This window comes from Trachurus japonicus, chromosome 5, assembly GCF_045865225.1.
Source record: "Trachurus japonicus isolate A0001 chromosome 5, Traja_1.0".
NCBI classification, from domain to species: domain Eukaryota; kingdom Metazoa; phylum Chordata; class Actinopteri; order Carangiformes; family Carangidae; genus Trachurus; species Trachurus japonicus.
In genome coordinates, this window is record NC_140911.1 from 6,244,485 (window position 1) to 6,272,194 (window position 27,710).

The 27,710-nt window shown below is 40.9% G+C and overlaps 1 protein-coding gene and 1 long non-coding RNA gene across 2 annotated transcripts in view; one reads left to right on the forward strand and one right to left on the reverse strand.

Moving 5' to 3' along the window:
• LOC146986933 (uncharacterized) overlaps nucleotides 1–27,710 on the reverse strand; it is an 87,260-nt gene that overhangs the window by 24,622 nt on the left and 34,928 nt on the right. The window lies entirely within an intron of this gene.
• prelp (proline/arginine-rich end leucine-rich repeat protein) lies at nucleotides 15,874–26,067 on the forward strand. The gene is made up of 7 exons (XM_085775810.1): nucleotides 15,874–16,010; nucleotides 20,457–20,904; nucleotides 21,832–22,017; nucleotides 22,152–22,309; nucleotides 23,181–23,377; nucleotides 25,189–25,264; nucleotides 25,415–26,067. Exons 2-7 carry the CDS (start codon nucleotides 20,461–20,463, stop codon nucleotides 25,503–25,505), a joined length of 1,152 nt encoding a protein of 383 aa, XP_085631936.1. The 5' UTR covers nucleotides 15,874–16,010; nucleotides 20,457–20,460; the 3' UTR covers nucleotides 25,506–26,067.

Here is a 27,710-nt window from a genome sequence, read left to right on the forward strand (position 1 = left end):
ATATCATAGAACAGGTTGCAACTCTTCTGCTGCAGCTCTCAGTTATAAAAAATATAGATAAAGTTTGTTGTTGGATTCAAAGTTAGTGGCTTCTCTGACAGGAAAAACGACAGAGTGATTGATAACAAGTAATTCTGTCTAAAATGCCAAACGCATGAGGATGGGAACTGAATGACTGTCGCTCTGATTTCCATATCTCGTTATTATTCACATTCACACCTGATCTTTGAGTCACTCTGGAATTTCAACTGACTTAGCATTTCACAATTATAAAGAAGATCCCTCCCAGTGATGTATTGGTACATGCTGGAGCAGCTCTGGGTGGATCAACGTCTGGTTTATCTATCATATCAGTGAATAGTATAATGATAATATTTACACTTCCTCAGAATACCGCAAAACCAGCGAGTTGGTTTGGTAAATGACTAACTTGGGAACTTCCTAATAATAGTGAAATGGGAACGTAATGATTTGATGATTTTAACGCAGTTCTTGTTATTACACGATAAGTATCACAACAACAACACGACCATGAGACGGTTTCCTCACAGCTGCAAGATGCAAAGTCAGAACTTAGTGGAATATGAGTGTGCATGTTCATTTTCACAGTAAATACAGAACTTTTTTTTCATTATTTGGATTGTCTACCATTAAATTAAATTAAACAAAGATACATTTACAGCTTGCAATAGTTTTAATGTTTCATGTATCAACACATGAGTGGTTTTCATTTTCTTTTTTGTGAGACATTCCTATCCTGTTTATCATTTTGTGCCTCCTCGGTTTACTTTGCACCTCCTTTCGGGCCCTGACCTCCAGAGTGGAGGAAACACAATATCTGTTTTTGTGATTGTTTTTGTTCTGGTGGTTTGATTAAAAAAAAAAACAATTAAATAGAGAACAATATTGTGTAATATGGACTTTTCCTGTGGTTAGGACACTCGAATACACTTGAATACTTCAGTTGAGGTACTCAAGTATTCACCAATGGCGACCCAGCGTGTGTGCATGTGTGTGTGTGTGTTTGTTCCAAGCATCATACTTAAAAAACCATTCCCATATTTTCCAGGTGACACCATGTCTTATTAATGCTGCTGTGTGTTTGATGGTCTGATCAGAGTCTTGCTATGGCTGGACCCACTTTTACCAGAAGCAGGAGTCACTACACACACACACACACACACACACACACACACACACACACACACACACACACACACGTACACAGAGCTCCTTTGAGGGATGAGCATTAACCATAACAGTGTGTGAGAGCTCGGTCTACAGGGGTATGAATGAAATCATGATGGATGGAGAGAAGCTGGAGGAAAAAGTTCATGACTCCATGTTGCTGCTGAGACGCTGCAAACATGATCCACACAGTCCAGCTGTGACACTGAGCTTTCTGAAAAGGGATATTTGGATATTTTAGGACATTAACTTATCGACTAATGCATTTTTTAAAATAACCAACTGTGCTGCTTCTTTCATTTTGAGCCAAGTGTAGTTTCTGCTTGCTTATTGTCTATTTGTATTTATTCATTGTTTTAATTGGGTCTTTTTTTTGCTTGAAAAGTGCACTATAAAATGATTAATTAATTATTATTTAAATTATTATAACTGTCTCCTTCAGAGTTGTCTTTAAAGGGGAACTATGCAAGTCCGCTCGCTTTTCTGCTGTTTTGGTTACGCTCCTCTTGCCCATGTGCATCTGTTTACATCAAGTCATGTAGTTAACGATCACAATTACTCCAGAGCTTTTTAATGAAGGTAAAAATGTAGCATAGCCACGAGAGAAATCCTGCTTAGTTCCTCTTTAAAGCTGTGTCCTAATACAAGGGTCATATCTCTGCATTTGAAGACCGACTGCATCACAGCAGTGATTAGGCCGACCCGACAGAGGCCTCTTTTTCCTGGGCTACAACAAAAGGAGCATAAGAAGAAAACCCATCCCAAGATTCATTATGCATCATTAATAAAAGGAAACAACTCTGAGAGAGAAACAGTGTAAATGTAAATGTAATTATCATGTTTCATGTGCAACTGTTGAAACCAACGTGTTTAAAACATCAAGTTTTTGTGAGAAAAGTTACAGATTGTCACAGCTGGCAGGCGACAGGAGCTCTGCTTTGCAACACAACGTTAACTTTGTGCACAGCAGGTGATGCACTAGTAGTGTAAATCCTCAGTAGACCAGACTGTTTCATGTCCGTTCAACTTTCACTTTGTGGATCAAGGCCTCTGAAGGATGCAACTCATACACAAAGTTTGGGGTTAAACAACCACTGATTTGTTTCTATATACTGTAGTAGATTAATTAACACAATATCTTCTTTGTTTAATCAGCAAACACTGGATTTTATAACATTTGAGCCAACCAGCAGCTGCCTTCTTGTTTCCAGACTTTATGCAACTATTCTCGGTTCTTTCTGTGCCACTGGTACTGTACTTCACTTTCACATCGTGCTGCTTGATGCCCTCCTATATAAACATAATATTAGCTCTACTGTTGATTTTTCTCTCAGTATTTCTCTAGTGTTAGTGCTGTAAATCAGTCGTCCTCGCACATTAAAACCAGACCTCTGCTGCACATTCCTCATTTCCAGAGCCATGAGGCACCGATGATCAAATATGAGGCGCTGTTTTATTAGCAGCAAAACTACTGGTATTTTAAAGGAAAACACATTTGAAATACGGTAAGTGATTCGTACTGGTGAATATTCACCAGTGTCTCTCCTAAGACGCAGATGAGGATTTTTTTTTGTAGGCATTGCCAGCTGGCTGCTGTTTATGCTGCAGGACGAGGCAGCGAGGAGCCAGATGGCGCATGCGAACACCTGAGAGGCCGTCTGGCACGCCGCAGTGGAACGAGCTCCCGACTGAATGTGCTTTTGTTGCGTTAAGTGTGCGAGACATTGATGTGGTCATTGTCTCTAATCTCTAATCATTCCTTCCATCACAAATACCAGACGCGCTGATGCTCAGCTAAAGAGGATCTCAATGTAGTGGAAAAAATGTTGAAAAAGCAGACATGGGAGAAAAGAAAAAGTGTTTAAACTGGTAGACAACAGTTTGAATTCAAGAAAAACAGCCCCGAGCTTTGGGTGTTTATTATGGTGAAGGTGGAATTCTTCTAAATCTCAGACCTCAGAAAATGTGAATTCTTTTTCGTTTGGATCGAAGAGAACGACATTTGTTCGTGTTGTTAGTTTAAAAGTTATACATAGTTAGGGGATTGTATTTGCAGCCGTTAAACAACAGAATAAAACTCTGGTGGAATCATTAAAACCTCCAAAAAACTCTGAGCGAAACTCTGCCTTGGAAACCGGCAGTCAAAACAATCTGCAGTGAAGCTCCCTGCGGTGTCATAACAGCAACACAGAGCTGAGAGCTCAGGTCACATATCACAGGCCTCCATAAGAAACACAGATACTGTATGTATGAACTCTACTGTATGTACAGTATGAACTCTTCTGTTCTGACCGTATCCTCTGTGTTAGTTGGCACTGTTAATATTTCCACATGATTTAGTCGCTTCTTAAAGGGATAGTTCAACAAATTGGCCCATTGCTATAATCCCTATAGTCTTAGCAGTAAGTTCGTTACCTTTAATTGTGGGTGCAAGCTATTTTTATAGCAGAGAGCTACGCTACGGAGGCTAATGGGATTTCTTGGTTTCCCTCATCAAACTCATCAAATACACAATCCAACAACTCCAAAACGCTCTGATGGACAAGTTGTGACCTGCACATTCACCACGCTATGAGATAATAACAGAACGTTACCGGACAGAGTTGTTTTCCAGGTAAATTCATGCAAAACCGCTGATGCAGATTCCCGTTGGGGGAAGTTTTTCATCAAGCAGTCTCTGTATTTACCTCTAAAACAACTCTGTCTGGTAACGTTTTGTTATTATCTCATAGCGTGGTGAATGTGCAGGTCACAACTTGTCCACCAGAGCGTTTTGGAGTTGTTGGATTGTGTATTTGATGAGTTTGATGAGGGAAACCAAGAAATCCCATGAGCCTCCGTAGCGTAGCTCTGAGCAGCTCGCGGCTCTGCTCCGCCGTTCTAAAAATAGCTTGCACCGACAATTAAAGGTAACGAACCTACTGCTATGGCTATAGGGATTATGGCAATGGGCCAATTTGCCAAAATGTTGAACTATCCCTTTAATTAGTTTTACATTCCTGTCCAGAAAAGCAGTTTGTAAGTTTGAGAAAATTGAAAACTGAACCTTTGGTGACTCACTGGGTCAGAAGTTGCATTAATCAATATTCTTTATACTAACAAGTACAAATAAGATTTGGTGTGTGCTCAATGTGCAAAATTATAGACCCAGATGAAAACTGGAAAACTGGAGACGCCTGCTCCAAGAGCTACTGAACGTCCCCCTGATGACATAATACTTATTTTCAGGACTTTATCAGTTTGCCTACGCCCTGAGTAGTGATTGAAACATGTAGATTTTATAGCAGAAGAACCACAATATTGTCCAGAAAATGACCAAACCCCAGACGTTAAAAGACAAAACTGTGCTGTGATTTCCAAGCTACGTTTGGCAGACGCAGATTCCTGGGCCCTTAACTGGTCGTTCGCCTCTATTGAGAGCAGCTAAGGTTTGTCCAAAAAGGGAAAAAAAAGAAAAGAAGAAGCTGTAAACAAACCTGATCACGTCATAGGAAATCAGTCATCTTCTATGACGGGATCATTTTCAAGGAGCAACAACAGACGACAGGGAAAAATCAGACACTCGGCCAAACAGCTGTGAAACTTCATCCGTCAAGCTAGAGAGGTCACTGAACCCTCAGAGTTGTTACCTAACGCTGCTCTCGTCCTCTAACTGTGGAGGTTTTTAGTGTCTCTCAGCTGATTGTTTTTGATTTTATGACCTGCTGCAACGTCATTATTTTTTTGGTTCACTCTCGCTGCTCTCGTCAACCTCAGCTCAGCACCAAACAGCAGACAGACGCTATTAGCAAGTACCTGGTTTACATAGTGGAGCATGTAGTAGCTGAAGTTGCAGATATAAGCCATTTTAACATTTAAAAGCCAGACTGGATATGTGTTGCAGATACAGTATCTGTAATTCAGTTTTGCCTAGTCAAAAAGAATATTTCAGATATCCACAACTACGTTCTTCCTATAGGACAAATGACGTCACTTTTGCCATTCATGTGTATGGGGTTTGTCATACAGATATCTACAATTCAGTTGCAGATATCCGCTATGTGAATAACTGAATTGTAGATATCCGTAATGACTAAACCCCAATACACATGAATGGTAAAAGTGACGTCATTTTTCCTAGGAAGAACGTAGTTGCAGATATCTGAAATGTTCTTTTTGACTTGGCAAAGCTGAATTACAGATATCTTGAATGGAAAATCCAACTATTCAAAATGTAGTGTATACGACTAGTCAGAAAGACGTCGTTGATATCTACAATCTTAATTACGGATGGTCAAACTTAGCTTTAAATGTTAAATCTGCTTGTCATATCCAGAAGAACATGATAGTAGTTGTATTGTTTTGTTTTTATCCTCTGTGAGGCACTTTGTGTTACTGCAATGTATGAAAAGTGCCATATAAATAAAGCTGATTTGATTTGATTTGAGTAATGTTTGCTGCATGTGTAGTAATAATATGTCACCTCACAATCTGCAGTGTAGTGATGCCCCCCAAAATTGTAGGGTTTTAATTTTGCAGCTGGAAGTTCCCTAAATTGTAAAAATAACATTAACGTACTTTAACCTAACTTTTTTTCTTGCCTTCCATGAAATATTGTTGGAGTTTGTTCTCCAGCAGTTCTGTTCCTGTTCCCATGTGTCAATAAATCTGCAGATCCTTGGCAGATGTCAGCAGGTACATCCTCCAGGTACTGCTGTACGAGACTCTGGGTTACTGACTTGGACGTGCTGCCTGGTCTCGCTGCTGTTTGTTGCTGCGTTGAGATCATGTATGACCTCAGGTCTGGCTGGAAGCTCAGCCGTTCCAGGACGGTGATTTGGAGAAACTGTTTTTCTGTTTTTTGGATTTCCTTAGAGGAGTCGACGGAGTGTGAGATCAGCTCTCATAAAATATATGTTTAGTTTTAGTTTTTTTTGTTTTTCTGTTTAGTGACTTAAAGGAGAATTCCAGTCATTTTTGACCGCTAAATCGTCCCTGATGGTCACCCAGTGTTGAGGGGAGCAATGAACATTGATGCAGGCAAACTGGAGTTACACCATGGCTAGATGGCGCTAGGGATAGCAACAATGCTAACCTATGGGAGCAATTCTTTCAACCACAACAAAACACTCAAAAAACAATGCAATATCTATGGTACATGACTCGAATCCTTACGAGACACCACTGAACTCATACAGTATAGTAGAGGTAAATTCATGCGAAACAGTTTTTCAGCAAACACTGCAGTCTCTGTATTTGCCTCTAAAACAACTCTGTCTCGTAACGTTCTGTTATTATCTCATAGCGTGGTGAATGTGCAGGTCACAACTTGTCCACCAGAGCGTTGTGGAGTTGTTGGATTGTGTATTTGATGAGTTTGATGAGGGAAACCAAGAAATCCCATGAGCCTCCGTAGCGTAGCTCTGAGCAGCTCGCAGCTCTGCTCCGCTGCTCTAAAAATAGCTTGCACCGACAATTAAAGGTAACGAACTACTGCTATGACTATAGGGATTATGGCAATGGGCCAATTTGCCAAAATGTTGAACTATCCCTTTAAGGAGCTGTCAACCTGTTTCAGAGAGACTTCATGTAAATGTTTGTGAGCTATCAGTCTCAGAAAATCTTTGTATTGGAGTCAATGGGCAGCGGGGAGGGATCTGGCCTCACTCAGAGGCTCACAGTTGAAATTCTGCAAGTCTCTCTGCTTTTTTGAGCACATTGTGAGAGAAAGGACAAGTTTGTCTACAACTGTGGAAAAAATCATGTGTGTAGAGTGTAATTCGTGGTAGTGAGCAGCATGTTAAGAGAAAAGTTTCAGTCAATTTCTGAGAACTTCTCCCACTCTAGCCGATGATGTCACCCACTCTAGCCTGAACATTCCACGCCATACACACCCATTATAATCTCAACATTTCTCCTACAAATTATCATTATCATTGAACAGTGATTGATCAAAAACTACAACACCTATCAAAATGTGGAATACTACCTAAATAGACAAGACTTGTGTCTACAATTTAAAGTTTAAATTGAGTCTCTGGGTGAAAGTATGCCAGAGCAGTAGACGTTTGAAAAAGTCAAATTATTTTTCCGGCTCTTTGCCTCCTCCCATTCATTCTCTATGGAAATTGGCAACTTATTTTGTTTTTTGATTGTGTTGTGTTATGTGTAAAGTGTCTTTGCGTGTGTTATCTCGAGCCCTGTGGGCCACCGTAGTAATCTGCTGTTTGATCCCTCCAGGTTCACGGTGGATTCGTCTCCTAGCAGCCAGAGCTCAGGGGGATGATGGGAGGAGGGAGACGGAGAAAACAGACTTTTCTGTGTTTCTTTTAAGATGTGTTTGTTGGATGTGTCAGTCTCAGATGGTGATGATGGGAATGTAGTCTCCGCTGTTTTTCCCGGTAAAGCGACATCTGAGGAGCTGGGGCTGATTTGGTCGATGGTATCGTTAGCGTTTTATCAGATTGCGATATCTTGTGTAATCTGGAGCGGCTGTTGTGTTGTGGTGTGTTTAACAAATAAGCATCACACAGAACTACTGGACCAAAGCGAGAGGGGAATCACACACAGAGAGAGAGAGAGAGTCTCAGACCTCCCAGCTACGGGGGGAAATCATCTCTAAATCCACTGCAGACTTGTGTTATGCTCCTTCTGGTTTTGACTAGATGAGTGAGGAAGCCGCGAGTTTCATTTACAGGCCTGTTTACAAGCCAGAAAAGACCTCCAGCGTCCTCATTAGACACACACAGACACATACACAGACGCTGATTCTGCTTTCTCGTGTTTCCTTACACGTCTGAAGACAGTTACTAATGTTTTATGAAGTCATGAACATGCAGTGTGGTAAAAAAAAAAAAAAAAAAAAAAAGAGAGAGGGAGAGCTCACGTTTTTCTTACTTTTCTGTTTTTTGCTTACGCCAGCAATCTCAGAAATACGTATCACCACAAGCTTAAAGTAATCAGCCTTAGAAATATGAAGGAGAACACATAATCTTCACAAAATCCTCTCTTCTTGAAACTATAGTTTAGCCGAGGAAACGAGAAATAAACAGATATTAAGTACAAATGCCCAATATAGAATTTGTTTTTGCATCTTTTTTTCAATCTAACAGTGAGAGATGTAACATGATAGATAGATATTTGGGGATTTAGTGTGTAAACTTCCTGAGTGTGGAGTGTTTGTCATTATATAGAGAAGGGGACTGTTACCGACGATTTTTTAAGGACGATGTTTAGGCAGCTGACGCAGAACGAGCTGTGACAGAGGTGGTGTGTGTGTGTGTGTTGTGTGACTTTGTGTGTGGTAGAGGTGAAGCCGACTGTAAACGTGTGGTTAAAAGTGTGAGATGTACAGTTCACGATCCAGGCCCCGAAACGTTGTATGTGTGAAATATGTGTGTTGCGTGTGAGAGGAGAGTTCGGTTTCTTATGAACTCTATATTACACATTCCATATTTAACTGTGCAGCGGACAGTGCAGAGCCTCATATGTGAAGCATGTGCAGGTTGCCCAGCACAGTATGGACTGCACCACATATCATACAGAGAATGAAGCATGAGGCCAAAGTAAAGCTGGTGCTTCCTCTATATCCATCTGTACAAACACCGTCACTCTTACACTTATGCAACATGTTGTTTTTCATTTCATTCGTGCATCTCCTATAGTCGGCGGATCATTTGAGTTCAGGTAAAGACTCTTGTGCCTACTTATCTTTTGCAGGAGATCGACACAGTGGAGCAGTGGTTAGCACCTCACAGTGGATACGTTCTCGGTTCTTGCACTTCGGTCTACTTGCACATACAGTACCTGTATATACTGCACAGCTCTCTCTATCTCATATATATTATGCACATATCTTTACTATAGTTTCTTCTTTAGTTTTGCCTTGATGTTGTACTTTTACTTATTTAAAGCTATAGTGCGTAACTTCTGTCGACCCCTAGAGGAATTCTACCTAATTACAAAAACACTGCCGCCGCTTCCACAGTTTAGTGTTTGCATGTTCTCCCTGTGTCTGTGTGGGTTCTTTACAGGTTCTCCAGGTTTCTCTCACAGTTCAAAAACATGCACATTAGATGAAGTGGTGACTATTAGGTGTGAATGTAAAATAATAAGTGGTGTAGTTGCTGTATGATAATGAATGACACCATTGTATTTCCACGCTGAATCTGCTGAATCCCAGGTAACAGGGTTGGAGTTGCTTTTGCAGAATGATTATGCACAAATGACTTACATAAAATAACCTTTAAAGCCAGATTAGGTATAAACCTGGTAAATATCTGGACTGTGTCTGGGTTAAGGTTTCTATCCGAGGCTCTTTGCCACCCTGGTTTTCCTGGCTGCTACGGAGCTGCAGGGAGAAGGGGAGCACAGCACAGCGCTTCCAATTCATTGAGCCACGTTTCCATTACGGTGAATAAACTGCTTTCATTAACTTGTGCCATTATTACTGAACGGAGCCAGAGGAATAACTAAACAGAAGATACACCAAACAAGAGCGAGAAAAGGAAAATGGGAGAGAAGCCACTGGGTTACTGCTAAAAGCTTAAAAAAATAAATTAAAAAAAAGAGACAGAAAGAAGCAAACAGATAAAAATGAGCTGAAACAAACAGGATGCAATGATTTCAGTTGTTTACAGCACATCCACAACAACGTCATCAATTTACCACACTGACCATATGCAGTCATATAGCAGCTTTTAGATTTCAGATTCAGTCAGTTCAGTTGTAACGCTGACTAATCCGTATAGTCGTTAGTTATTACCGACAGTAACGAGGCCACGACAGGTCTGATGAGTTTCAGATTAATTGGACACTGTTGTGTTAAGTAACGTTTATAAGGTCACTTTGGTTAATAAGGTGAGCCAACGACGTAGGAATGACACACCTGCTTCTGGTTACCTCTGAAATCAAGAACCACATTGTTTCAAACAATGACTAGCAGTAAAGTCAGTCAACACACTGAACTTAAAGGGATAGTTCACCCAAAATTCAAATTTCTCATTATCTACTCACCCTCATGTCGACTAAAGGCCCCCACATACTCGGGCGTACGTGGGTCCGCGGACATCCGCGCGTACTCGAGGCGGACTCAGTGCAGACCCAAAGCGGACGTCCGCCAGACCCGTCCGCGCAAAGCTCAATATTTACGACCGCGCGTACTCCGCATACGCGTACTCGGTGTCACGCAATAGACTGCTCGGCGGGAAATCTTCACATCGACCTGTTTTTAATGTGACGGCGTACGCCCGACTATGAAAGCTCAAACGTCCGCGGACAGTGTGCACGGAGTCCGCGCTGCTCACAGTACGCGCACAGTACGCCTGAGTATGTGGGCGCCTTGAGGGTTGGGAGAATTTTCAGACACACCAAAAAACATCCAAATACCTCCATACTGCTCGTCTGTAATGTCCCTCTTCTATTGAAGCCCTGACATGAAAAATTGTTCTGAAAAAAATTAAATAAGTCTATATTTTAAGCTTATTTGTACCGAAAGCTCCCAGTGTCTCTATTCACTGCTCTTCCTGTGTCAGTGCAAATCTCGTGTGATTTGCACTGACCGGCGGAACAATTTCTCATGTCGGGGCTTCAATACAAGAAGGACATTACAGACGAGCTCTATGGAGGTATTTGGATGTTTTTTGGTGTGTCTTTTTCGACGAAGAAAAGTGAACACCATTCACAACCATTATATGGACAAATACTGCTGCGCGGACTCCCCCCGCTGTAACTCAGAGAAGCCACGGAGGACTCTGAAAATTCTCCCAGCCCTTAGTCGACATGAGGGTGAGTAGATAATGAGTGAAATTTGAATTTTGGGTGAACTATCCCGTTAAGACATAAACTAATGTAAAATCATGGAGAAGAAGCCTTTGCTCTCATCTGACTCTGATTTCAGGTGACATTGACAACTTCACTGAGACAATACTGAGGGGAAAAAAACAGCTGTTTTCAATTACAAAGCACTAATCAAACTCAAACATTGCAGTCGAAGTAAAGTGCAGAAGGGGCAATAAGAAGAGGGAAGCTTTACAAGATGTCTGAACCACATAAGAGTCACTTCCAACAAGCGTTGGATGTTTTCACTGACAGGCTTGGGGAAAAGAAACCCATATATTTAACCCAGTTTAAACAAACCAACATGTCACCAGACGAGCTGGCTGCACGGCGGTTTCTGGCCCTGGCGGTGCACGTAATCTACAGAAGGATGTCTTCAATCAACTGCTCAGGCTTTGGATCAGAGTCGGCTGTGGATTAAACCTGGTCACACCCACATCTGTCACAGGCAAAGGGAATAATAAAGGTCAAGAATTTCAAGTCATCCGCGAAGAAAAACATTGGTGGAGAGGGGAAAAAGAAACCCAACAATGTACAGTAATAATCAAAAGGAACTTGTCACGGATCCGGTTGTAAATGAAGCTGATCAGATAGTGTATAGTGCATGAGCTGTGGTATGTTACAGGCTGCACAATGTTTAATTTAACGCATGGATTTGGAAACGTCCTCTGTGCAGGTGGTTTCTTTCTCCTGACACTTTTCATACAACAGCACGTGTTGTTGTATGAGTTCATTCATGAGGCCTTTAGCAGCTGCAGGAGCCACAACCTCTGGTGTCATACAGTAGATGCTTCAATGAACACAACAACACGTTGTTATTGTTATTTTATCATATATATCAACCAGCTGTGCCCTGAAGAAGCTGAAACTGTTTAATTCACTCGCTCTCACCCTGACTGACAGATTCATTTTTTACAAATATTAAAATGACGTAAATATTTTCCATTCGACTGCATAGATAAACAGAGAGCCGTCCAACTTCCTGCTGTTAGGCATGCCGTGGCCTATTTTTAGGTGGAGTGTGGGTGGTGGAGGAGTTACAGTACCAACACAGAGAATCAAAAAGACTGAACATGTCCATCCACTTTATCTACGGCAGATAAAACCCGCAGCGAAGAGATGCAGAGTCTGTTTCAACTTCATGTTTATGCACTAAATCTGGCTGTCGTATTCCTGTAAACACCCGGCGCCGTTGTCAGTGAATAACGTTTACTCATTGTGAATGATTGATATAATAATAATAATAATAACGTACTTTGTGTAAATTATGAGACAATAAATTTACAGTTACTGTGAACAAAAACCTTTCGAGGGCGAAGATAATGACATACTGTAAAAACACTGTTTTATTAAAGACTGTTGACATTCACCAACGTGAGCGTCCAAAGCTGTGGATTTTGAGTTTTCTTTGGAAAAGGAACGGAGAAAAAGTGGGCGTGGCCTGCAGGGCACTTTGGGCACGGCCCCTTTACACAAGATGCTGTGAAACAGATTAGAAAATTGTCAGATAAATGTTGTGGCAGTATTAATATTCATCTGGCTGCATTTTCTTCTGGGAACATTTCAAACTGAAACTCATGCGCGTCTCCTTTAAAACCAAACAGCTCAATCACCCAAATCACTCTGCAGATGACAGAACATGCCGTTCTTGGAAAGTTCTCAGCTTATTATACACACCGAGTCATTCTGGGCCCGAGCCCCGAGTCTGAGTCTGGCCTGGAAAGAAGCCGATGCAAAATGTAGTCGCGGCCGTGAGGAGGGAGAAGAGTTCCTGCAGTATAAAGAGACAGGTTCGTCTGTCTGCCACTATAAATACCTGTCTCTCTTTCCTTCCTACATCGAATCAACAGGTCCTGAAAAACAGAACACAGACATCCCATCATCTCTGCCCAGGCTCGGTCGGTGGTGCATGTGAGGAGGGCTGCAGGCCGAGCGCTCACATTCCTGGAGCATGTGACTCAGTTCTCACAAGTAAATTCAAACCACACAGTTCGATTCTCTAAGGTTTTAAGCTCTGATAAGTAAAAAAAAAACAAAATAACAAACAAACACATGATACATCAAAATCGTTTCTGGTGTCTGAACAGGCAGAGACATCATGAGGCGATGGCCATGTGACTGCACAGCTGTAAACATCTGGGAGACTTACACACAGGATGAAAAGTGAAGGTGATGATATAAACACACCTGCATGTCCATGAAGACTCGTGCATGTTAAAGATGAAGTCAAGATGATGTTGTTAATGGCTGATTGTTTGATTTTTTTTTTTGTCCTCAGCTGACACTCATCTCATGTCGTGTTTCCACCAGCGTATATTGAACTGGGTCGTGGAGTTAAACTTACTGACACCAAAACGCATCTCAGTTTCATCTGCGATTGAGTACAGGTCTGGGGAAACATGGATGCATGCAATGGTGAAGCAGCATTTAGCTGGAACAAACCAGCAGAACTGAAATCAGCCCCAACTGTGAGCACTTTTAAATCTAAGTTAAAAACATTTCTCTTTTCATGTGCTCATAGCTGAGCTCTTTTTAAGAACTTTGTCTATTTTCTTTTATTCTACTTTTTTATTCTTCTTTGCTCCTGCTTTTAACTCTGTGTTTTTGTTTTTATGCTGTTTTATGCTGTTCTTTTTAAATGGTTTGTCTTTATGTAAAGCACATTGAGTTGCCTTGGTATGAAATGCGCTAATAAAGATGCCTTGATTTGCCTTGGGGAAGGTGTATTACTAACCTCTGATGAGGCGTGACCAACGGACATAGATCAAAATGCCTCTGCACGCAATTGGACAGACCTCAAACCAATCAGCGCAACAATCCAGATGATGTATGCAGAGCCAGTGCAAATGCTGTTTTTTGTTTTTGTGAAAAATCAGTATTAGCTGAATCGAACAATAGCTGCACTTCAAATTTAACAGAACGGGAGCCAAGGCAACTCTTCTCTGGTGTCAAAGTTAAAAAAGCCTTTATGTAGGCAGCTAGTTCAGGGCCATGCACAGAGCATGGCTGAAACATGTTGGTGTTTTTAAAATGTTCACAATGAATGAGAAGAGTTGCCTTGGCTCCTGTTCTGTTAAACTTGAGCACCTTCCTGGATACTAACTCTACTGCAGCCCACATCGTCTGCTGTTGTCTTCATGTGGTCGAGCTGTTCTTCGGTGGTCGCCATGTTGCATGTAAACAAAAGATAGACGTCTCTTCTCTGTCGTCATCGCATTAAACCGGTCTTTGCAGAAAAAAAAACCTGTTGGTTCCTTCAAAGTCAGCCTCAACGACTTCTTCTCCAGCAAAGAGAAATTAAATCACTGGAAAGTTCGTCTGCAGGCAAATTAAAACAATGAATAATATCACAATAAACATACATTTATTTTATTTGTTCTTTATTTTACTTATTCGTCGGCCCGTTCAGCAGAGGAAGCTCTGCAGCCACAGACTCAACCCGTCACATTTAGCATCAGCGCTTTGCCAAAGAGAAGCCGACAATTAGTGGCAGACCACCTCGTTCAGAGAGATCGTCTCTCCTTTAATTTCCATTTAAAGGTTTTCAATGTGCGGCTCTAAATTCATGTCTGATGATATTACATTATGGACATGAAACCGTGAAACATCGCTGCTAATGAGCAACTCTTTCCAGTGATGTCACTCCGGCACAACACAGAGAAAACCTCTTGCAGAGAAACGAGGCTGCTGCAGTCGACCAGAGGAGCTGAGTCATTAAACGATTTCCTCACAGGCCTGATGAGTGAGAGACGGCAAAAGCGATATATTTGTTACATGTTCACTTTTTTCTATTAGCTGCTGTGTCGTCGATCGGGACCTGTCTGCTCCAGATGTTTGGCCCAGCTGAGCTCAGTGGTGCGGTGGTGGCTGAGTGATGAACAAGAGGTGGAGGAATCATGAAATGGGAAAGAATCTGAAGGGAAAGAGCTGCACATACATACGTATAGGCTGCTACATACATGTGTGTTTGAGACTTTCCCTCCACATATGTTTGCCTCATTATAGCCGAGCTGCTGCAGCTCACTCTGCAGGAATGCAGGGCAGCAAACACATGTCCACCTCTGATCCCCCTGAGTCTTATAAGCACACACACACACACACACACACACACACACACACACACACACACACACACACACACATATATATATACGTACATAGAGGTAGTACTACACTTTGTTAATCAGAGTGCCACACAGCCCCACTTCCTGTACAACTACGACCCCCACCACACACTCATCATGCTCCAGCTGGACCTCAGCAATCAGAGTGTTTGAGTTTACTGATGCTGCAGGGGAAGAAAGGAGGAAAGAAAGAAAGAAAAAATCCCCCTGGACACTTTAACTGACACAGAAAAGATGCCATGGAGTCAGCAAAGAGATGCTGCTAATGAAAAACACATGACTGGATCTGTGCTTCTCCACGCTCATCTAAACAATAGCGGAGTGGGTGGGAGATGCAATTACAGCTGGGCTTTCCTCAACAGAGGTCCAGTGTTCACAAAAAGGTCTGATATAGAAAGACACGCTCGTGCAAAAACAAATATACAAACAAGAACATGCTTTTATTATTTTTTTTTTTTTATTCTTTTGTTTTTTCGATAGGAATTCGCCCCTGCTCAGGACAAAATGATAACAACCTCTGACACAGTTTAGACAGATGAAAGAGTCCGCAGTCTTCCAGAAGGAATTAAGATTAAATCTCTCGTTCTCTCTCTTTGGCCTGGAGCCGAGCAGAGGGGGAGAGAAAGAACCACTGTGACCTTCAGAGGGAAAAGAGCCAGGGAACAAACCCAACAGGCAGACTTGTCCACCAAAGGAGAGAGAGAGAGAGAGAGAGAGAGAAAGAGAGAGAGAGAGGGGGAGGGAAGGAGGGTTATGGACGGGGAGAAACAGAGGAAGAGAGAGGGAGGGGTAGGACAAGAGGGAGAGAGAGGGAGAGAGGCAGAGAGACGAAAAAGACACAAAACTTGTGACTTGACAAAAGAGGGCAGGTACCAGAGGCAGGTAAGAAAACTTTATTGTTTCAAGTAAGGGAGACGAGGGAGACGAGGGGGGGGGGGGGTTGATGATCAACAAGATAAGAAAAGACCAGAGTGTGTGTCTGTGTGTGTGTTTGTGTGTGTGTGAAACAGGGAGAGAAGCAGTGTGTTCGAGTGTGAGCAGGAGTGTGTGCGTGTGTTTATATGGAGTGAGGAGAAGGAATCCTGGCACCGGCACAGCTGGGCCATGCTGGTGTGTTTCTATAGAAACGCTGTGCCATACACAGTGGTACTCTGTCCTGCACCGAGCTGCTGCTGCTGCTGCTGCTGCTGCTCGCTGCCACTCTGACGTATTCCTCCTCCTGCTGCTGCTGCTGCTGCACGCTCACCTGGACCACAGCTTCTCTCATCGGTGAGTGAGGAGAGCTGAAGCTGAAGCTGCAGAAAAGTTAGAATATGAAGAGAGAGCAGCTTCAGTCGTTGCTATAAAACCTGGCCTGCAGCTCACAGAAGGATCTTCTTCTTTTGCAGCTCATCTCATGGATCCTCAGAGCTTGAAAAGCCAGTTTTGTTTTGGGTTTTTCGTGTCCTTGCTGGAAGGAATCATACTAATCCAGATGTGAAGTTGTCATTTAAACCGTTCAGATGGATCCTCTTCATCAGATGGGTGTGACCCAAAATTGAAAAAAGGAATACTCTGGATATGTATTAAAAAGGCGTGCATGTTTTTTTTTCTCCTTCTTCCTCTAAAAAGCACAGGCTGCACTGAGTTATTGTGTTTTAAGTGGCGTGTGGAAAAGTTCTCAGCTGATTGATGATCAGGACAAAGAGACGGCGGTCGGTCGGTCGGTGACGACAGTGTTTGGATTACGACCATCACATTTCTTGTTCATTAACCTTTTTTTTTTACTCTGGGCCGCTTCCAACTGGTTCACTGCTGCACCATCCAGACTGGATGTAGAGGTCCCGTCTTTGCACAGCCACGGCTGCCACACCCACATGAGGACACGTTTTGGCACCAGTGCAAAAAACTATCTGCTGCAGATTCCTTTAAAAACATCTACGGCTGCAAATCAGAACTGAAACTTGCGTATTAATCCGTTAATATAAATAAAAGGCATTTCCATGACTACATCTCCATTATTCACTCTAAAGATGAGTCACGATGACGTTCGACTATAGTTTGTTTTGTGTCAGATATTTATCCCGGCACGCACACGATGAATAATATTTAGAAACTTCTGTAATCGATCGATTAGTCACCGATATTTTCACATAACTTGAGTCAGATTTGTGAACTCTGCTCTGATGACGTTACTCTGATTCATGGCTTTTTTAGAAGCATTACAAAGCACTGGTGCAGCAGCTCTGCCCCGCCACCCCCCCAAAAAAAAAGAAAAAGGCAAGAAACTGATGAAATGGAAAAGATTTCATCACCACTGACGTCGTGGTGACAAAGGTTTTATTTCTCCAGCTGCTCATCGAAAATGAGACGATTGATTATGACACATAAAAATTAGTCAACGCTTCCTCTGTCATTAATAAATTTACAACTATTCGAAGAGATTGCATAACCACAGTTTGTAAAAATATATGATGGAGATGCAGATTTTTGTCTTTGATGCATAAAATTAAACACAATAGAAACCTATTTAATGAGGAGGAAGTCGATACTTTTGCTATACAATTGTGAATTTTAGTAAATACTTTAGAGAAAGTTTATTCAAGATCATTAAAACTGAAATTTAGAGAAAAGTCAAAATAATAATAATAATAATAATAATTTTATTTATAGAGCACCTTTCAAAACAAAGTTACAAGGTGCTTAACAATAAAATGGATTTGTGCAATATAAAGTCCATGACAGTATAACATTAAAATACAGTAATACAGAATAAAATGCATTGATTACCCTGGAAGCTGCATCAGAAGATGGATTTTAGTTGGATTTGTTGTGACACTGCAGAGTTTGCGATGACAACCGGACCGACTTCCATCTGGTTAATGATGATGACTGTGATTATGGGATGTTTTTATTGTGTATCAAAGATGAGGAAGGAGATTTGACTGAATCAATAGGAATCTCTGAACCGCTGCAATAAGTGCATCCAGTTCTCACACTGATATGCATCGGATTTACTTATTGAGGTCACAAATAACAAACCAGTGAGTCAGTCGAGCATCTGTGACTGCAGTTGGACTTTTTGCCAAACTACTGGTCATGACAACAGAGGCACAAGGGGAGGAGTGGGCTGGTTGTGTGGTTGTGTGTGGTTGTGTGTGATGGGATGGAGGGCCTGGGAGGCTCCGAGAGGCCGAGAGGGAAAAGGAAGGGCAGTGCCAGGGAAACACCGTCAGAGAACAGTGCAGATATGTTTTTCCAGGCGAGACAGTTTCTGGCCCTCGGCCTCATTCCTGCCCTGTGATTCATGTGTGTGATGTTTATCAAATTGGCCAGATACGTTTTTTTTCTTTTTTTTCCCCCCTCCACTAACTGGAGCACCAAAAAAAAGAAAGAAGTGTGATTGGAAACTAATAGTTCATTTGTACCACAGTGTTATTTTGACAGCTGCTGTGCGGAGACTGTTTACGAGGAGGAGGCTTATGGATGATGGGGGGACAATGCACAGTTCAAAGACACTAATGCACACGGAGATTTGTTCTGTGTAAACTCACAACACTGGGATAAAGAGACGAGCTCATCTCCACTGAATTCTTGTGATCATAGGTCAAACATCTGCATCTGCATCTGTGTGTGTGTGAGAGAGAGTCCATCTTCCAGCCTGAGGAGATGGAGGTCAGGTTTTACTCACACACAGGCTGATGTAAGTTAAAAAAAAAAATATGTCGAACAGATGTTTGTAAGTCATCAATTACAGTGTAAAACCTAAAATGACCTCCTCATCTGCTCCACCGGTGGAAGTTCGATCTCCATCAACGTGCTAATTACTGCAAAGTTCATCAAACTCCCAAATCTAAACAACTCTGACACTCTTACTCACACTGGAAACACGCTAAAGGTGCAGTTTGTGTGTTTATTCTTGTACATATGATCAGTCAGAGTCTCATCTGTGGTTTGGTTCGGTTTCCTTCACTCGTTTCCAACGTGGGTCGAGGAGCTTCGACCCTCTGCACCGACGGCTCTCCCACCGGACAGAGTGGAGACAATGGGGCCTTTATCCCCCAAAACTTCTCCTCTCCTCTTCCTCATAAGTACTAATTTCCTGGATCGGCATCGGCCCATCCCACACTTGAACTGAATTAAATCAAACAGATCGTTCGTTCTGCCTCAGACTTTGCCTTCGCCCTGTCTCTCTCTTACAATAACAACCCACAAAACCAAACAACGTTATACTGTGTTCGCTCTTCAGGACTGGTTCTTTGCATCCAAAAGTTACATATCAGCTGCTTTTAGTGCATGATAAGTGATAAATAGACAGATTATCTCCAGACAGTGAAGATTAGATGTTAAAATAAGAGTTCAGGTAGCAGACTTCTGGGCAGGTTTTGGTTTACTAAACTACAATCAATGTTTTAATGGTGAAGGTCCAGAACAAACCTGCTTCATGTTTGTCTTGATCCTTCTGTTTCAGCCTGTGCAGCCCTATCGCAACACAGTTTGAACAAAAAATTGTGGGTCTTGGGAATATTTTTGCTGCAAGTCAAAAAAAAAAAAAGGAGTAACCCCTCCCAAAATATGAACAATCAAAATACAAACAGCTGTGCAGGGTTTGTACACGCTGGAGAATCAGCTCTGCCCCAGAGCAAGAAACAGAAAAAAGAAGCAGTGTGCTCCAGTTGTTAAACTTTCTTTATTTGTTCAATCAGTCGACCATATTGGCTGCAGCGTAGACCAGAAATAACAGGTTGTGCGTGCTGTGCGTGTTGTGTGTGTGTGTGTGTCTTTATTTAGCTCATGCAGCTGAGCACATAAGATGAACTACCCAGTGGTGGACAGTAACAGAGTAAATTTACTTGAGTACTGTACTTAAGTACATATCCATATTTACTTGAGTATTAGATTTCTTTGGTACTTATTACTCTTACTTGAATACATTTCCATATTGGACACAAGCTGTGTTTGTCAAAGAAGGAAACCCTGACCCCTAAAAGCAGCACATCAGTGCAGGTGGTTTCAAAGAGTTAATTCTCAGAAACAAGAGTTAAAAGGTCCTTAAATTCATTTAGAAAAAATTATAGTAATTCATTAATGTGAAAAATAAGAAATTTACTCTTGCTCTTACTTTTACTTAAAGTAAATTTAATAGCATGTACTTTGGGATACTTAAGTACCTTTAAAAGCAAGTACTTTTTTACTCTTACTCGAGTAACATGTTGACTGAGGTACTTTTACTTGTAACAGAGTAAATTTTGACCAGTAGTATTTGTACTCTTACTCAAGTACTGGGGTCGAGTAGGCCTATACTCTGTCCATCTCTGGAACTACCTCTGGTTTGTGCTCCGTTTGCAGGACAATGAAGGCCGGCGCGGGACTCTTCTCTGCATTGGCTCTGTTCCTCCTGATGGGGGCAGTGTTCACCCAGAGACCTCGGCCAAGGAAGCCCACCAGGAAGCCGGTTGTCCCCAAGCCTTCTGTCCCGCGGCCCGCTGTCCCCAAGCCCGCTGTGCCGGCGCAGCCAGAGCCCCAGGAGCCCACGGACTTCCCTCCCCCCATCCTGGGCCCTCCGTCCGTCTTCCCCGACTGCCCCCGGGAGTGCGCCTGCTCTCCCAGCTACCCCAACTCTCTGAACTGTGAGAACCGCAACATCCGCGTGGTCCCGGTCATCCCGTCCAGAACCCACTACCTGTACCTGCAGAACAACTACATCTCAGAGCTGACGGCCGAGGCCTTCAACAACGCCACCGACGTCCGCTGGATCAACCTGGCAAACAACCGGATTCATCGAATAGACAAACAGGTCAAAGTTTCCTCCATCATCAAACACTATACCAGTTAAAAGTTTGCACACATTTTTTTTTTTTTTATATCTTTCTACATTGTAGATTCATACTGAACAAGTCAGAACTAAGGAACACATATAAAGTTATGTAGGAAACAAAAAAGTGTTAAATAAAGCAGAATATGTTTTATATTTTAGAGTTTTTGAAGTTGCCACCTTTGGCTTTCATGGCAGCTTTGCAAACTCTTGACTTTCTGTCATCAGCTTCACGAGGTCGTTTTGAAGGAGTTCCTAGAGCTGCTAAGCACTTGTTGGCTGTTTTGCCTTCATTCAAACACTTTTTTGTTTACTACATAAGTCCATATGTGTTCCTTCATAGTTTTGACATTTTCCGTTTGAATCTACAATATAGGAAATAATAAAAATAAAGAATAATAGAGCCGCAGCAATTAATCAATGAATCGAACAATAATCGATTATTAAATTAATCGTCAACTATTCTGATAATGTAATTATCAGGTTGTTGTTGTTTTTTTCCTTTTTTGAAGAGTTTTTAAAGTGGGTAATGTAGATTTATCCACATTAATATGAGACTTTTTAAAAACCAAATACAAACTCCTCGTTGTCCCTTTACATGTGAATATTTCTGGTTTCCTTTATTGACAATAAACTGAGTATATCTTTGATTTGTGACAAAACAAGACATTTGAAGTCATCATTTTGTGGTTTGGGAAACACTGGGAAACACATTTTGCAACATTTTTTAACATTTTATTGACCAAACAACTAATTGATTAATCATTTAAATAATCGACAGATGGGTTGATAATGAAAATAATCGTCAGTTGCAGCCCTAAAGAAAAACCATCGCATGAGAAGGTGTGTCCAAACTTTTGACTCGTACAGTAAATGCAACTAAAACCGTTCTGTGTATGACTCATGCAGGTGTTTGAGAAGATCCCGTCACTGCTGTATCTCTACGTGCACCGTAACCAGCTGAAGGAGGTGCCTTCCGGTCTTCCCGCAAGCCTCGAGCAGCTCCGCCTCGCTAAGAATCGGATCTCCAAGATCCCCTCTGGTGCCTTCAGCAAGATGGGAAACCTGACTCTGCTTGACTTGTACCACAACCAGGTAAACCATCTCCATTACAGTGCAGCACCATTCAAACAACTTACCTCACTCTTTAGCAATGTACAGTGACAAATACCTGTGTGCAAACGTAACTGTGTAATTGATGTCATCTGTCATCCGTCTCCTCCCCTCAGCTGAGCGACAGTGACCTGGGGAAGAACACGTTCAAGGACCTGAAGAGTCTCATGCAGCTCAACCTGGCTCACAACACTCTGAAGAAGATGCCAGACGGCGTTCCCAGCGGTCTCATCCAGCTTTTCCTGGACAGGAACCGGATCGATGACATCCCAAGGCAAGTATACACTTCACACAGTTCACGTAGCAGCAAAGATGGAGACACACACACACACACACACACACACGGCTGCATGTATCATCAACAGTAGTTGGACGCTGGGTCTCATTTGTCCCTCCAGTAACACTTTACTTGACGCCTATCTCTATAACGCATTATAACCATACTTATGAGTTATAATGCAGTTATAACACTGTATAACTATAGTTATAAACACTCATAAATGATCATAATGCTTTATAACAATAATCATAACACGCATTTTATCATGTCTTATAAGGTCAGGTATTATAATATGTTATAATTGTTATTAACTCGCTGACAATGCCCACATCGATAATGCATTATAAATATAGTTATAAATGGCTTATAAACATGTATAACTATCATTATGAACACTCAAATTATCATAAGACTTTATAACAATAAGCATAACACATCATAGAGCATTTTATAATGGCTTATAATGTCAAGTATTAAGAGTTATAATGCTCTATAATGTGTTATAAATTATCGTAAAGCTTTATAACAATAAGCATGAGTGTTTATAATGATAGTTATACACATTTATACGCCAATTATAACACATTATAACTATATGTATAATGTATTATTGATGTGGGCATTGTCAGTGAGTTACTAACAATTATAACGTATTATAATACCTGACCTTATAAGTCAAGATAAAATGCTTTATAGTGTGTTATGATTATTGTTATAAAGCATTATGATCATTTATGAGTGTTTATAACTATAGTTATACAGTGCTATAACTGCATTATAACTCATTATAGTATGGTTATAATGTGTTATAGAGATAGGCGTCAAGTAAAGTGTTACCGTTCCTCCTGCCCCCCCCCCTGTGCAGAAACTACTTCAGAGACTTCACTCATCTCGCCTTTGTGAGGCTGAACTACAACCAGCTGAGCGATAAAGGAGTTCCCAAGGCCGTGTTCAACATCTCCACCCTGCTCGACCTGCAGCTGTCCCACAACCAGCTCGCCTCCGTGCCGCTCTTCAACGGCCACCTGGAGCATCTGCATCTCAACCACAACAGCATCGAGAGTAAGTCCAGCAGCAGCAGCACCGACGGATGGGAAACTGACAAAGTGTTGAGAGCTAAGCTGTACGGAGCCAGTTAGCAACAACAAGTGAAATTTATCTAAAAACAAGTTAAGTTTTAGGTAATGAGTCTTATTTAAAGTGGAAAGAGATTAGTTTTGACAAGAAATGAGACATTTTGACAAGAAATAAGACAAATATTCTTGGAAAGATTTTGAGTTTTTGCAGTGTAGGCCTATGCATATTCTCATTTGTCCAGGTCATAGTATCTCAAAGGAATTTTAAATCGAGAGCAACTTATTTCCTAGACAAATAACCAAGTCCAGTTGCTTTCGATTTAAAATTCCTTTGAGATTTAGCCACTAAAGAGACGAATTATAGTTCAATCAGGATCTGATGTCTCCGTCTGTGCATCTAACTGACTTCACAATGACATCATATGTCATCAGTTCTGTGTGTTTATATCTTGTTTCCATTGACTTCTATTGGACGTTTCTATTGAGTTTTCCTCTCTGTGGGTATTCTGGGAACTTCACAAGGTCACAAAACTCCACGTACTAACTAGAACGATAAAAGGTGTAAACAAGCAAATTAAAAGAGCAGACAGTAGCACCACATTAGAGACAAATACAAAGGTAAAGAGACAGTGACTGTCCCTCCATGTCCACGATAGATTCATAAATAGATATAAAGAAAAAGTGTTCTCTAAAACTATTGTATTTATTATTATAAAGTGATAATACATGGGTGTTGTTTTGTTTGAGTTACTCTGCCCACTAGTGGCTAGAATAATTAATGCAGATTTAAACTTTGAATCAATTCTTATTCATTTATTTTATAAGAGTGAACTTTCTCTGAACATCACCTGGAGCTGCACGGGTCAACAGGTTAATAGCAGCTTTTTTTTTGTATTACTCAGAATAAACCAGAGTCATTTTGGTTTCATCTGACAACATAAACTAGATAACTGTTTCTTCCTACTTGAGTCATAGAGACTCAGCCACAGCTCGGTTATGACTGTTTCTCTGCAGCTGGACGGGTTTGTTCTTGCAGGGCAGAGTTGATTATAACTTCATAACTGTGTTTCATTCACTTATTTGATTCTCGCTGAACACGACCTCATTTGTTTTCTCACAGCCAATCTTCCCCTAAGAACTTTTAATCTTAGTGAGCGCTAATAAATAACCAAAATTGAATCATTCTAATCATAAATTCATTAAATAATCTCACTCAATTTATGTTTTTTTATTATTATTATTGGTAACACTTTAAATTAGGGAACACATATTCACCATAGGTGCTTATTAATATGCATATAAGTAGCTTACTAGCTCCTTATTAGTAATTATTAAGCATGTATTAACACCTTATTCTACATAGCCTTATTCTACCTCTATTACACCATGAATTAAGATTTTTCCTGATATTAACTCCTAATTATCGCTTATTCATTGTGAATTAATGCATTGTTGTTTCTGAATAATGATGTGATTAACCAGTGGGTTTTTGGGGCCTTGTACAGGGGCAGTTGCACTCTGAATTAGTATAGCATTAATGCATTAATTTACAATGAATAAGCGATAATTAGGAGTTAATATCAGGAAAAATCTTAATTCATGGTGTAATAGAGGTAGAATAAGGCTATGTAGAATAAGGTGTTAATACATGCTTAATAATTACTAATAAGGAGCTAGTAAGCTACGTATATGCACATTAATGAGCACCTAGTTAATGGTGAATATGTTCCCTAATCTAAAGTGTTACCATTATTATTTACTTTTTTAAATTAATCTGTGACTGTTTCCTTTCGACAGGCATCAATGGGACCCAGATCTGTCCTATTAGCGTGCAGGCCGACCTGAGCGATCACAGCCTGGGGCCCAGACTAAGGTAGGTCACATTATGTCATACCTTGGCAGGTGCAGCAGCAGCTTCTCAGAGGAAGTTACATAGGAAGCAAAAATTAGCAGCGACGTACAGTACAAGGAACTAATGAGTTTGTTTTTTTTTGTTAAACACTTTTCTGTTCTGTCGCCTCAGGTACCTGCGTTTGGATGGAAACCACCTGAGCCCTCCCATCCCTCTGGATGTCATCATGTGCTTTAGACACCTTCACTCTATTGTTATTTAGGAGAAACGTGACGACCTAGATCATACACATACACACACACAGACAGATTAACAGTGCACAAGCTGAGTTGCTTATTTGAGCAAAACATGCTTCAAGAAGCACAATGTATATCCACACACACACACACACACACACACACACACACACACACACACACACACTGTGGGATTGTGCGATTGGAAGAGGAGCTCCAGATAAGTACGAAAATGAGAATAAAAATAAAAATCAATACTGTAAAGCTTCGAAAGGTTGAAGAACAGTGAACTACAAATGTGGGAAGAGTGGATACAGCGACATTTAAGGTTTAGGGTTTTCTATGGAGTTACAGTTTATCCACTTTTTTTTATTGTTTTTTTTGTTTGTTTTTTGTTAATAAAAAGTTAGATTGAGTAAAGCCTGAAAATACAGGTACATTGACAGATGCTACAGATGTGTAGCAGAGGGTAGTTATGTTTGCTTGCAGATGTGATCAGAGTATATGAGCTGCCACCATTAAGAACAAACATCCTCGCAGTTAATGTCATTAAAAAAAAAACATAACTACCATGTAGTTGAAACTGTCCCACATGTGCCTGTGATTTTCAAGGTACTCCATGTAAAAAAAAAAAAAAAGTTATTCTATTCTTTTTATTCTTAGTCTTCTGTATATTATTCTTCTGTATAAAGAAGCTGTGTACAAATAATGGTAAAATAAAACCTTCTCCTTTGATCATTTGATTTGTTTGACTTCTTCTTCCTGTGGGAACTCCAACCAACACATTTAACGTCACGGTCATCCTGGAGGAGACTGTGATTTTCCATGAAAGAAAGAATCTGTGTTAGGAGTTTTTGAGGTGTGTCCTTCAGCAAACACAAGCAGGAAGAGACGAACGTTCCTGTTACTGCTCTAAATTTATTTCACTAAACACTCTACGACACTGAGCATGGATGTAAACAAATCACAATTCATATTCATTACCCCATCAGTTCCACTCCATCAGTTCATACTGTGTGATATAAACTGTGATTTCAACAGTAACATGCATAAATGTCCTTTGGTGGCCAATTCTTTAATTTAAAAGGGAAATTGACAATTGGCAAATTGGCCCATCGCCATAATAGTAGGTTTGTTACCTTTAATTGTCGGTGCAAGCTATTTTCAGAACGGCGGTGCGCAGCCTCGAGCTGCTCAGAGCTACGCTACGGAGGCTAATGGGATTTCTTGGTTTCCCTCATCAAACTCATCAAATACACAATCCAACAACTCCAAAACGCTCTGGTGGACAAGTTGTGACCTGCACATTCACCACGCTATGAGATAATAACAGAACGTTACCACACAGAGTTGTTTTAGAGGTAAATGCAGAGACTGTTTGCTGAAAACCTGTCCCTGAAGGAAACACACATCAGCGGTTTTGCATGAATTTCCCTCTAAAACAACTCTGTCTTGTAATGTTCTGTTATTATCTCATAGCGTGGTGAATGTGCAGGTCACAACTTGTCCACCAGAGCGTTTTGGAGTTGTTGGATTGTGTATTTGATGAGTTTGATGAGGGAAACCAAGAAATCCCATTAGCCTCTGTAGCGTAGCTCTGAGCAGCTCGCCGCTCTGCTCCGCCGTTCTAAAAACAGCTTGCACCGACAAACAAAACAAACAAAAGCCAATTTGCCAAAATGTTGAACTATCCCTTTAATATACACTTGATATAGCGACTATCTTTCAAAAACAATACCACTGACACAGTTAGTGACTGAGCTCATCCTTGTGACGCATCCATAACAAAGTTCATGTTTATGATGTATAAACGACACATCAATTAAAGTGACAGAAAAAAAAATACAAAAAAGAAGCTATAAAGTATGTTCTCACATACCTGCACTAAAAAAACGTTCATTTAAATCTAATTCCTTTCAGGTTTTTATCACAGTCAGTGATTGCCTGCTGTTATTTTACTGATACATTTGACAAACCTTTATTTAAAGGAAGGTAAAAATAGAAAAGACGATTACAGTGGAAGTGTTTATTACCGTGTAAGTTATGTTGAAACTACCCATACGTTTCTAAGGAACAAAGCCCTCAGGCAGCAGAAAGGTAACTATAGGTTAACTACGGTGACATATCCAGCAGTTGCCACATCTACTGTACCATTCGCTTTTGGGAAACAACTAGAAACGACTATTTACTCTGTAATTGCCCAATACTTAGCAGTAATTCACGGCAATTCT

Excerpts from the sequence above, each read along its gene's own strand:
- prelp (XM_085775810.1), top strand. The coding sequence starts at position 20,461 with ATGAAGGCCGGCGCGGGACTCTTCTCTGCATTGGCTCTGTTCCTCCTG. Across the intron at positions 20,905-21,831 it reads TTCATCGAATAGACAAACAG|GTGTTTGAGAAGATCCCGTC; the intron begins GTCAAAGTTTCC and ends TGACTCATGCAG. Across the intron at positions 23,378-25,188 it reads CAACCACAACAGCATCGAGA|GCATCAATGGGACCCAGATC; the intron begins GTAAGTCCAGCA and ends TCCTTTCGACAG.